The sequence below is a fragment of the Echinops telfairi genome, unplaced genomic scaffold, assembly GCF_000313985.2.
Source record: "Echinops telfairi isolate 266 unplaced genomic scaffold, ASM31398v2 ScPeMD7_443;HRSCAF=831, whole genome shotgun sequence".
Taxonomy (NCBI): domain Eukaryota; kingdom Metazoa; phylum Chordata; class Mammalia; order Afrosoricida; family Tenrecidae; genus Echinops; species Echinops telfairi.
This window is the reverse complement of record NW_022104341.1, coordinates 76,468,813-76,482,240: the sequence shown is the minus strand read 5'-3', so window position 1 is coordinate 76,482,240 and position 13,428 is coordinate 76,468,813. Positions and strand designations below refer to the sequence as shown.

The following is a 13,428-nucleotide window of genomic DNA, read 5'->3' as shown; positions in this document are numbered from 1 at the left end:
GAGAGCAAAGTCTTACCCAAGTAGATGACTATGCAGGCGGAAATGAAGGGGTCTATCACAGATGTGCATTGGGTATTGAGTTCTACAGCTTAACTATACAAGTGCTGTACAGTAAAGATGCCACGTTTCAAGCTAAGCTGTGTCTGTGCCATCGTATTTTCAGCTACCTCATATGCACAGGAAAAGTGAACAATGGAAAACTGAAGAAGAATTGAGGTAGTTTAATTACGGGGTTGGTGAAGGATATTGAATATTCCATAGGCTGCTAGTAGAAACAACAATTCTGTCTTAGAAGTATTATAGTGAGAATGCCCCGTAGCAGCAAGGGTGATAAGACTTTGTCTCAAGTACTTTGGGCACAGTGTCAGGAAGGACTAAGCCCTAGAGCAGGGCATCTTCCTTGGTAGAGGGCCAGTGAAAAAGAGGAAGATGCTCAACAGTGGCTGTAACAATGGGCTCAAATATGGCAATAATTATGAGGATGGTGCAGGACCAGACAGTGTTTCACTTTGTTGTGTGTGTGTGTGTGTGGGGGCATCCCTGAGTCAGAAGCAACTCAATGGTACCTACACATCAAGGCCACTGGGCAGATGCTCTCCTTCACATTAAACTATCTTAGAACAACAATGTGTCAAATGATTCATTTAAATATGTAAAGTGTACCTTTACTTTACCTCTGAAAATGAATGTACCAAGTAAATCAACAAAAGCAGGGCAGGAAAGATACATTATTCTTGTTTGCTTTGTCACCAAGACAGTCAAGAAGTAGGGGTAAAATGTAGTAAAATGGGTAGTGAGAGTTTATAAAGCTCAATCCTTTAGGGATGTACCAGTGACTATGAAGAAGTTGAGAAGCCCCGTATTAAAAATCAATCCTATAACTTAGCTATATAAGATGATCTTTTATTTTTTTCTTCTATTGGGGGCTCTTACAGCTCTTACATCCATTGTGTCAATCACATCTGTATATATGTTGCCATAATCTTTTCAAAACACTTTCTTTCTACTGGAACTCGTTATCAGCTCATTTTTGCCCTCTCTCCATCCCCCTCCTTCCTCCATGAACCCTTGATAATTTTTTTTTTTTCATGTCTTACACTGAACACTGTCTCCCTTCACCCACTTTTCTGTTGTCTGTCCCCCTGGGAGGGGGCCATACCTCAATCATTGTGATCAGTTCCCCTTTACTCGCCACTATCCTCTTTCCCTTCCCCTACTAGTATTGTTACTCCCATTATTGGTCCTGAGGGGTTTCTCTGTCCTGGATTCCCTGTGTTGCGAGCGCTTATCTGTACCAGTGTACATGTTCTGGTCTAGCCGGATTTGTAAGGCAGAATTGGGGTCATGATGAGGGAGTGGGGCAGGAAGGCTTAAAGAACTAGAGGAAAGTTGTGTATTTCCTCGGTGCTATACTACACCCTGAAAAAATATAGAATGCTTCACAAATTTGCATGTCATCCTGGCACAGAGGCCATGCTAATCTTCTCTGTATATAGTAGTTCCAGTTTTAATCTATGTGTTGCAGAAGATCTTTTCTTAATTCAAGATGATCTTTTCTTAATTCAAAGGGGCTTCAGAAAGGGCACCATTTTTTTCCATGAACTTTCCCCGGCCCGCCCCCAAATGTACATATCTACTAGAATTCCACAGCCTGGGACCTTCCTTTCTTCCTTTTCCTAGTATTCCTTATGTTTTAACAACTAAGGTCCAGCCTGAGCAATGCTCAGATGCTTTCCTGAATGGCATAAGGCTGACAAGGTAAAAGGAGTTGGGCTCGTTTTGCTAGTGGGACTGAAGAATGCTTTTACTCTACCCTTGTTCCACGGTCTTCATAAGAAGTCAAATCAGGACAGGTTTAGCTAAAATACTGTAAGGTATATGTTGTGAGAGAAATAAAAAACACGACATTTCTACATGAAGGGCATTTGGCTGACTAGAGAGTTTTTCCCACATTTTGTCATCAGAATAAATGACCTATTCAGCACTGATCCAAATAGAGGAATGAGTCCTGGGTGAATGATCAATTATTGTTTGGGAAGCTGAGGAATGCAGAAGTTTCCCAGTAATCAAGGCTGCTATGGAGCAGACAGACGCTTGTCCAGAAGCTGGAAGGACTCTCAGTGAGAGCCTGTTCAGATCACATGGGAGAGACACCTGCTGGGGAGTTCCAGAAACACATGAAGGGATCTCAATATGTGGCTTTCCTCCTCTTGAAACACACAGAGCCATGGGCCAAGGGCCAGCAGAATCAGGTTTCAAATGCAAATGTGACCTCATTAGCACACCCACTCACCCACAAGAATGTGCACTTTGGAAAACAACTTAAAAACATGATAAATTATCTATTTTCTTATTATCAGAAATAGCATAATATTTTAGCATACTTCCTCAAAAGTCTTTTTTCTTGGCATTTTCTCTTACATATCTGAGATCAATATAATGCCTTTTTGTGAAGATGCAAATCACAGAACTACATTTAAGGTACAGCACACTTTCCCTCTCCCTCTGAATTGCTAGCACTTCCCAGTAAAAAACCTAAACCAAAATCACTGCCCTCAAGTCAATGCTGACTTATAGGGACCCTCTAGGACCAGACAGAACTGCCCCTGTGGGTTTCTCGGACTGGGAGTAGAGAGCCCTGTCTTTCTCTCACGGGGGGCTGATGGTTTTGAACTGCGGACCTGCGTTTTGCAACCCAACTTGTACCCACGACACCAGCAGAGCTCCTTTGCGCACATCTCAATAGCTGGCAGCTGTTTGTTTATTGCCTATCTTTCCCAGACAAGCGCTATAAAGATAGGAACTTTGTTCTCTCCACTACTGTAGTATCAAGATCTACAACAAAGCTTGGAAAAACAGGAGACACTCGTTCTTGTTGAACATATTGAGGAGAAAAAAGGGGAGCAGTGGGAGACAAGAACCTTTATAAAGAGTTCTCTAAACAGATACCATAATATTTGTCTTTTATTTACCCTCAAAATATTTAAGAAAAACAAATGAGTTTATTGAAAATGATAAAATTTAAGCTATCAAGAAAAAATTAGAATGTTGGAAAACTTGTATTGGTTACTATAAGTTCATCAGATTAGCAGTACTTACAGATTCTTCTAACAAAATGAATAGCAATATGAAAAATGTTATTTTAAAAAACTGTACAGTAAGATATAAGAATATATGGAAAATTTGCATAGCTCAGTGAATCATATTTTAATAAATTATTAAGGCACAATGTTATGAAATCATTCACAGGTAAAAGCAGACAGACTCATTTTAATGTAAAACAATAAGAAAAATCTGTTAATAAGGTCTCATATTCCCTACTATAACTAATTTTTTTTTTTACTATAACTAATTTTGAAGACATGCAAACTTGTTGAAAATCTTCAGTTTGAAGAGAAGTGTCTATAATTATCTGAAAAGATTAAAATACTATTCTTCCCTTTCTAACTACCTGTCTGTATAAAGCTAGAAATTTATTTTCATTTCATAGATTACTTAACAAAAGCAACATAGCACAACAGATTGAATACATAAGTAGATATGAAGATCCAACTGTCTGGAACTTTGTATAGACAAAGATACTCGGTTCTCTCTTTTTTTTTTTTTGGTAAAAATGTTTAAACAACAATATTCTTCTCACTGATTTTTTTTTTGTTTGAAAAAGTTATTTTTCTTTCAACATTATTTATGCTAATATGTAATGAGAATACTATTGTTTTTAAATGAAATGTTTCTTAACATTTCTCAGTTTTCATTTCTAATGTAATAAACAATGCTAGATATAACCTATGTAACCAAAAGCTCTTTGGAGTCGTCTATAATTTTTATGAATGAATAAGAAACTTGATGCCAAAAAAGTTGTACTTGATGATCTCTAAGTTCAATGCTTCTGGTTGTTCAAGTAATAGCTTCTTTCCTAATTATTCTGTTGTTGCTGAAACAAGAGCGTGGTAAAGTTCAAGTGCGGAGTTGTCTCCCCCACCTCTACCCAGTCATTTTTACTGCAAGTTTCTTGCGAAAACTCGTTCATCTTTTTACTCAGTATTTTTCTTTTTAATTTTTTTCAGTATTTTTCATCTTATTGTTTCCCCTACCTAGAGTCCTTGTAATTTTGCCCTTCTTCAAATTTTGCTTTCCTAGAGTATATTAAATTTGTCATTTACTTAATAGATAAGTAGGGAGGCAGGTTAATACAGAAGATCAATGGACAAGGATTAAAAGGGAAACTGATATATGGCCTTGGGCCCATTTTCTTATCTATTATATTAGGGAGATAACACTTCTCAACTCTTATGTGAAATCTGAATATATAAAAACCAGTAAGTGGGACTTTTATTTCAGTTCAAATTTATAACATTCATTTAACACATCAAAGTGGGTGATTCCGCCACTCCTGGGCGCTGCTGAATGATCCAGGGGGGCTGCAAAAGCAGCTATCTATACTTTATCCTGGACTCTGGGCTATAGCAGCAGTGAAGTGATTGAAAGATTAGATCAATCTGCTGCACAAGGCCTCTTTAGAGTATTAAATAGCAAGGATGTTACTTTGAGGACCAAGCCATGGTATTTCTCCATTTCATCATATGCACGTGAAACTTGGACATTGAATAAGGAAGACAGAAGAACAGATGCATTTGAATTGTGGTGCTAGAGAAGAATATTGAAAAGTAACATGGACTGTGAAAATAACAAACCAGTCCGTACTGGAAGTAAGACCAGAGTGCTCCTTTGAAGCAAGGCTGGGAAGACTTCACCTTACATACTTTGGACAAGTTGTTAGGACAGACCAGGCCAGAAGGGACATCATGCTTAGTAAAGTGGAAGGGTGGTGAAAAAGAGGAAGGCCCTTGACGAGATGGATTGACATAGAGGCTGCATCAATGGGGTTGGCCATAGGCACAATTGTGAAGATGGTTAGAATTGTGCAGTGTTTCGTTCTGTTGGGCATAGGGTTGCTATGGGTTGGAGCTGACTCGATGGCATCTGACAACAACAACCAAAACAACAACAAAATGGGCTATAGTTGGAGGCCTAGTGCCATAGTGGTTACTAGTTGGGTGGTTGTCCTCAAGGTCAGCAGTTTGAAACCACTGCTCCATGGGAAAAAGACAAAGACTTCTACTCCCTTCCTTAGTCTGGGAGCCCACAGGGGCAGTTCTACCCACTCCTACAGGGTTGTTATAAGTTGGCACCAACTTGATAGCAGTAAATTTTTTCTTTTCTTTTTAAATGAGCTATAGTACAAAAGTTTTAAATTGCCGAGGTGGGGGGTCTTGAGTAATTTTTATCCTGAAAGGGGGCAGCCGGCCCAATAAGTGTGGGAACCTATGATTTAATATACTGGCAATTGCAACAATGTGAAGCCATTTTAAATACAAAGATTTAAAGCCAGGAATTCAACTGATCTCTGTACTTGCTTTTCGTTGCTCCACTTGAAAAACCTAATTTACCCACAGAAATAAATTCCAGGATATAAGATATAAATTTAAAACCCAAAGCCTTGCAATCTCAAAGTAGTTTAATTTTAATTCAAAAAGGTTTGCACCAAAACAATTTCGCCTGATACCACTTATGTGTATATGCCAATTTGTTGAAATTTGTATATGTTGAAATGGGTATATGTCAATTTGTTGAAATTTGATTCATAAAACCTAAGGTTGCATGTACTTAAGTACAGTTTTATTTATTCATTTACTTATTTTAAAAAATCATTTTATTGGGGTTCGTACAACTCTTATCACAGTCCATCCATCCATCCATTGTGTCAAGCACATTTGTACATTTGTTGCCATCAGCATTCTCAAAACATTTGCTTTCTACTTGAGCCTTTGGTATCAGCTCATTTTTCCCCTCCCTCCCCGCTCCCCTCTCCCTCATGAACCCTTGATAATTTAAAAATGATTATTATTTTGTCTTAAGTACAGTTTTAAAGAGATCCAGAGACACTTAAAAGAATCTGTCTCTCTCTCACACACACACATACCACACACCACCCCTGCCCCCTAGAGCTGAATGAGAAAACAAGCAAACAGCACTTAACAAAATGGCTAAGCGTGCAGGCTCTGTAATAAGAAGCAACATGGAAATGAAGCATTGCTGTTTCTTAGTTATAGTGTGACCCTGGGCAAAGTGTTTGATTGTGTCTCCATTTCCTCAGATTTAAAGTGAGGAGTAGTACCTATCTCATAACCATGTAAAGATTTAAATGAGAATAACATATGTAACCTTTTTTTTTAAAAAGCTCTCAGATTCTCATTCATTGAGCTCCCACTGTATGTACTCTGAGGAATGGCTGCTCACTCATTCACTTAATAATATTATGTGTCATGCACAGTTTCAGGTTCTTGGGATCCCAATTCCTTCTGGAGCTAACGTCCCAGTATGATGAGTTAAAGAGGAGGAAAACAGAGTAATTTACACAGTATGCTAGAAGTAATAAGCAATAAGGAAATAAGTGTAGATAATAGTAGGGTGCAGTCTACTGATGTTGTTAGGTTCCATCCAGTCGGTTCCAACCCACAGCAACCTCATGTACAACAGAAAGAAAGTATGCCCAGTCCTGCACCACTCTCACAATTGTTGTTATTGCAGCCAGTGTGCCAATCCACCTTGTCAGACTTTCCTCTTTTTTGATGCCTTACAGATAGAAAGTCTACACAAAACCAAACACTAAAACATCATGTTAAAAAAGTAGAGATCCTTACAGTGGATCAGAGGATTAGCCTTTCTGATATAATGCTCAGCATTTACTACTTCAACTTTAGCAAGAATTCTCACATGCCATATATTTTCTAATCGAACCCCCAGTAATTCTTTACCTAATATACTGTAGCCCTTCAGATAGAAAAACTGTTGGTGTTAGGTGCCATCAAATCAGCTCCAACCCAAACCGATCCTGTGCACAACAGAACAAAACACTGCATTGGTTCTGTGCCATCCCCACAATTCTTCCTATGCCTGAGCCTGTTGATGGAGCCATGGTGTCAGCCAGTCCACTTCATTGAGGGCCTTCTTCTTTTTCCCAGCCTTCCACTTTACAAAACATCCTTCTCCAGGTACTGGTTTGTCCTGGCAACATGTCCAAAGTATGTAGGAGGAAGTCTTCTCATCTTTGCTTCTAAGGAGTACTCTGGCCTTACTTCCTCCAACATAGATTGGTTTGTCCTTTTAGCAGTTCATGTTACTTTCAACATTCCTCTCCAGCACCACAATGCAAATGCATCTAATTCTTCTATGGTCTTCCTCATTCAATACACAACTTTTACATGCATAGAATGCAATGGAGAAAACCATGGCTTGGGTCAGGCACACCTTAGTCCTCAAAGTAACACCCATGCTCTTCAATACTCTATAATGAGGTCTTGTGCAGCAGACTGACCTAATGCAACACTTCTTTTGATCTCTTCATTGCTGCTTCCATGAGCACTGATTGCTAAGACTGAACTTTCAGAAGCAGATCACCAGATCTGTTTTCTAAGAACTGCCAGCCTTTCAGCTACTAGGTGAGCAGTTAGCCATCTGCACCAACCAGGACAGTTAAATACAATCAAAACTGTTAACTTGGGAAGTATTTCTATACTTCCAAAATGGCAACCTTGATGAAAAAATAATCACTAGAATAAGAACCCAATTTGATTCAGTGTATCTGGAACTGCTTAATAAATGGTTGCTATTATTGTTTCTGTGACCAACAGCAATAACCAATAAATCTTAGCTCCCAGGCTCTATAGTTATTTACTCTAACACCTTATAAGAAATGAGCTAGGTATAACCTCCTCCCTGGGGGATGGACAACAGAAAAGTGGGTGAAGGGAGACATCCGACAGTGTAAGATAGGACCAAATAATAACAATTTATAAATTATCAAGGGTCCATAAGGGAGGGGGGAGTGGGAAGGAAGAGGAAAAAAATGAGCTGATACCAAGGGCTCAAGTAGAAAGCAAATGTTCTGAGAATGATGAGGACAACAAATGTACAAATGTGCTTGACACAATGGATGCATGCATGGATTGTGATAAGAGTTGTATGAGCCCCCAATAAAATGATTTTTAAAAAATGAGCTAGGAACTATAATTGAAAGAGAAGACCAGCAAAAGCATTTTACCTATAGTAAGATTCCAATCTACCACTTCAGCCTTAGTGGTATTATTACTCTATCTGTAAGCAAGCTCTTGTCAAAGTACCTATTTAGTTTTTTCCTAAACATGTCCAAGTGGTCCTGCCTCATTTCTCCTATGCACTTGCTGAAATTCTAGCCTACTCTTTCAAGTCATACCACAAAAGTTCCCTTCTGCTTTGTAATAATCCAGGATTATATTAATCAGTTTGATAATCAAGGCCTAAAAAGTTAATATAACCAGTTAATATAACCAGCCATTTAGAAATCTCATTTGCTCTTTATCGAAATGTATGTTTGTATCAATAGTCAACAATTCATGAAATTGCTTTCTACATCTTCTTTCTAGATTCCTCCATTTTGCTAGTAATGCGTAGCAGTTAGTGAATTAAACTGATCTAAATCAAATGTCATCTTGTCTCAATTTGTTCCATGTAAGAGATCTAAGTTGTGAAGGCATTCCTACTAAGTGCTTGCTATGCTTGCTATCCTCAGTTTGTCACATTCAGCAAATTTGTGTACTGAGCAATTCAGAGTATCATCTGGAAAAAATAAGACATTTTATTTCACCACGATGTTAAAGTATTTACACATGTTTGAGTCTATTTCCTTCTAATTTCCGACTCTCCCACAAAAGAGCCAGTCTGTTTTTAAATGAATAATGGGAAAGAAGCAGGGGTAGTTAGTTGAAAAAGCATCTGTATTCCACCGGATCTAGGGTTGAATCTTGCCGGGTAAGTTGTATAATCTTGACCAAGTTACTTATTTGCACTGGTCCTCAGTTTGCTGATCTTCAAAATGAGGACATTATGTTAAAAGGCTAATTTTTGAAATGAGTGAAAGGGGAAAATATGCCATCAATAAAGCATGAAGGCTGAGTACAAGAATAACACATAGCAGCTTTTTCCTGTGTTATTAACAGAAACCACACATTATTTTTTTCAATTAGGCCAAGAATCAATGCTGACTTTGAAGCTCTCAAGAAATAATTGCCTTTCATAAAGCAAATAGTTTTTTTGGTTTTACTGATTTTGGTTAGAATACATATTCTACTATGATAATTTTAACATGAACAATAAGTAAGATAATAAGTATTATACAGACATATCATTACTATTTTCACAGATTCAAATTGCATATAATTATGTAGTAATTGTAGAGTCATAAATAAAGGATGAATACATTTGGAAGTCAAAAAAGAAAAGAAAGAAGAAGCTTAAAAGAAAGAATAAACCTCTAATGTTCATTTTTTTACCTGCATCACTTGCTGCAACAACAATGGTGCCACCAGGAGCAAAAGGATCATTGTGCTTCAATGTTTCTATCTAAACAAATTACACAAGACCATGAGTCAGACAGGTAACTGTTCCTATTGGAACCCTTACTGCCAAAGAAAACATCCTTTATGAACTCTAAAGTTAATGAAGGAACACAAGTATTAGAAATATGTTTCTCACTTCTGATTTGGAAGTGATACCTACAATTTTCTAAACTCTTACATTCAGAAAAGTACAGGAAACACATATATGGTTTAATAAATACATACAAAGTTACTCTGTGTAGAGTCAACTGCCAGGAAATTTCCAACTCCTCCGAAGTTTTCTTGTGCCCTTTCCCAGTCATAATCCCCTCTAACTTCTATAGCAGTCACTATTTTCCTGACATTGGCAGTTTTAATTTCTATTCCTTTATAATTTGGCTACGTGATTAGAGGCATACAATTATCTTTCAAGTTTACTTTCTGAAGTAATTTTAGGTTTATGGAAGAAGTTGTTTTGAATGGACAAATTAAGAACTGTCCAAAAGGCCAATATTACTTTCCAAAACTGGGGAGGAGAGAGAAATATTAAAGTAGGACAGCTAACAGGAGGAATATGTTTATTTTTAAATTAGGAAAAGATGTTCTGGCTTTCTTGCTCTTTAAATGCTAGGTGTGGAGAATGAAAGCCCAGAATCAAGGGACTGGAGGGGAATAATTCAGGTTGCAGCCAATTTTAGAAGAATTTGGCAGATGGCTCCATACTGCAAACTGAGTGCTGTAGGAAAACAGAGTATCCAGTAGCCTGCGGAAACCACAAATATTCAGTTACACAGGTATTTGCCCAGTTTCACCTCAATGGAAAATACCAATTGCTGGCCAATTTGCTTTTTACGGAACTCAGTAAGAAAGCCAACTCAAGAACACCGAATCTTTCAACGAAAGGATGAAGTCTAATATTCAAAGAAATTGATAAACTTGTGGATTTGCCTATTACAATACTTGAAAGGAACCACTCTTTAAAAAAAAAATTCACAGCTTAAGAGTATTGAAAGGTTACAAAATCTTTACTTCAAACGTCTGTCAAACAACTCTCCCTTCTCTGGCTTGTTTACTCCTGATGTTGTTAGGTGCTGCCAAGGCAGCTCGGGCAAACAGCAACTTTAGAACAAACCAGGGCCTGCTCCTGTCACCTCTTAATTGTTGCTTTGTTGGAGGCCTCTGTCGCCACCACTCTGTCGATCCTCCCTTTGAGAGTCCTTCCTTTTTGCTGACCTTCTCCTTTGCCAAGAAAGATGTCCCCTTCTTCAGATATTAGTCTCTTAAGACTAAAGTGACAGTTAAAAAAAAAATTTTTTTTAAGAGGTCTTTTTTTCAGATTTGTGCAATGCAATACTGCTGCTTCCATGCTTAGTGCTTGTGGACTCAGTACAATGAAATTCTTGACAATTTCAATCATTTCTCCATCTAGCTAGTGGTGCTTATTGGTCCAGTTCTGAACATTTTGTTTTGTCTTCTTTATATTGAAGTGTAATCCATACTGAAGCCTATATTCTTTTTTCTTCAACAATAAACACTTCAAGAATTCTATACTTTTAGCAAGTAAAGTTGTATCATTTCCGTATTATAGATTATTGAGTTTCCCTCCAATTCTTATGCTGCATTCCTCATGCAATCTAGTTTCTCAGTTCACTTGTTGAGCATACAGGCAGAATAAGTACAGTGAAAGAATACAATCCTGATACACACCTTTCCTGATTTTCACCTATGAAGTATCCACTTGTTCAGTTTGAATGGCAGCCTTCTGATCTGTGTACAGGCTCCATAGAACAATTTAGTATTCTGGAGTTCCCATTCTTTACAGTGTTATCCTTAATTTTGTTGTGATCCACACTGTCTTAATGTCTTTGCATCGTCAATAAAACAGACTTCTTTCTTGCATCCTCAGCTTTCAGCCAAGATCCATATACTGTCTGCAATGATTATCACTCATGCCATATAATCATCTAAGTCCAAATTGAGTTTCTAGCAGCCCCCTGCCAATGTACTGCTGATGCCATTTTTGAATTATCCTCAGCTAAATTTGACTTGCTTGTGTTATTTTTCAGTAAGTCCTGCATTCTGCTAGATCATCTTTCTTTGGAATGGACACAAATATAGACCTATTCCAGTCATTTGGCCAGTCATATTTCAAATTTCTTGGTATACATGAGTGAATACTTCCAATGCTGCATCCATTTGTGGAAATATCTCAATCGATTCCTGGAGTCTTGGTGGGTTTTTTTTTTGGGGGGGGGGGCAAGGCCTTCAGTATAGCTTAGAATTAGTCCTCTAATACCAACATTTTCTGATCATATGCTACCTCCTGAAATAGCTGAACATTATCAACTATTTTTGGTACAGTAACTCTATACATAGAACTCTGTGTTTTCGATGCATCTTGTTTAATTCAGTACTTTCCCCTAATAAGCCTTTAAACATACAAACCAAGGTTTAAAATTCTTTTCTTTAGGTAAATTTGAAAAATGTTGAACATGCTATTTCCCTTTTGGTTTTCCAACTCTAGGTCTTTGCATATTTCATTAGACTGTTTTAGTTTGTCTTCTCAAGTTGCCCTTTGAAATCTTCTGTTTAGCTTTATTTCATTATTTCTTACATTTGTATTAGCTTCTCTACATTCTTCAGCAAGCTTCAGAGGCTCTTCTGACATCTATTTTGGTCTTTTCTCTTTCCTGTCTTTTTAATGACCTGTCCTTTCTCTATGTATGAGGTCCTCGATATCATCCCATGGCTGGTCTCGTCTTTGGATATTAGTGTTGAATGTGTGAAATCTATTCTTGAGACGGTTTCTAAATTCAGGGGGGATATAAACAACCTCATACTGTGACTCCTATGGCCTTGTTTAAATTTCTTCATGTTCTGATTGATGGTATTAAGCTTCCCCATGATCACTTTCCACAAATAAAGTCTATTCGATTCCTGTGTATTCATTCCATCAGGTGAAGGCCAAGTGTTTACTTACAGATGTAAAATATGTTGCCTTCAAAAATAAGCCTCAACACCCACCCTCCCAGATAAAGCAAAAAATCCACACACAACCCAACAACTGAAATCATTCACAATTATTGAAGTTGGGTGACAGAGATGAGGTGATATATATGAAAGTACATGGAAGCATTTCATTATAATACTCTATTTTACGTATTTTAAAATCTGTCTGTCTACATTAAAACAAAACAAAACCACAACCATCAAGTCAATTTTGATTAATAGTGACCCTAAACAGGGTTCTTGAGACTGAAAATCTTTACAGTCTTATCATCTTATCATCATTCTCTCACAAAGTGGCTAATGGTTTAGAACTGCCAAATCTGGGGTTAGCAGGCCAATGCCTAAGCCACAATGCCAGCAATATATTTTAAAGCCTCCAGATGACAAAGAGCTTATATATATGACTTTGTTTAGTCAAGGTTGATAGAGAAACAAATTCATAGACACTCGTTTGTATAAGAAAAAGCTTTATATACAAGAGCAATTGAATATTGAGAAAACATCTCAGCCCAGATCAATTCTGTAAGTCTGATACTAGCCCATATGTCTGATACTATTAGTTCCTCTTCAGACTCATGAAACACATGCAATGATGCCGAATGCAGGAAGATCACAGCCAGCTGGTGGAAAGTTTTATGGATCCAGTAGCAGAGCAAGCATCTCAATGCTGGTGTGGGTCTCCACATGGCTCCTCTAGCTCCAGGGCTCTAGCATACCTCCATGTGTCTTGTCGTTAGGAATACAAGCAGAGTGTGTGTGTCCCGCTTCCAGTGTGCTACTTATCTCCATAGCACCTCCAAATGAGGTCATCAAGCTGCAACCTGATTGACAGACTAAACTCCACCCCTTCACTTTTAATAGTTTCAAGTTGGCACCAGATTATATAACTACTATCACCCTGAGCATGTTATTTTAATTTTTCTGAGTTCCAGTCCTCTTATTTTAAAAATAGACAAACCAACACTTATTTTGCACGACTGATGTGAAGATGAGAAGCAATGCA

The 13,428-nt window shown here is 37.7% G+C and overlaps 1 protein-coding gene and 1 non-coding gene across 2 annotated transcripts in view; both read right to left on the bottom strand.

Annotated features, from left to right (window-relative positions):
* The window catches only part of EPS15 (epidermal growth factor receptor pathway substrate 15), a 129,493-nt gene that overhangs the window by 21,234 nt on the left and 94,831 nt on the right, over positions 1-13,428 (bottom strand). The window contains exon 20 of the mRNA XM_045291759.1: positions 9,372-9,437. Within this exon, the coding sequence (XP_045147694.1) occupies positions 9,372-9,437 (66 nt within the window). The remainder of the gene's footprint in view (positions 1-9,371; positions 9,438-13,428) is intronic.
* Positions 1,424-1,533, bottom strand: LOC115870201. The gene has a single exon (XR_004046574.1). It is a non-coding gene; the product is annotated as a U6 spliceosomal RNA (small nuclear RNA).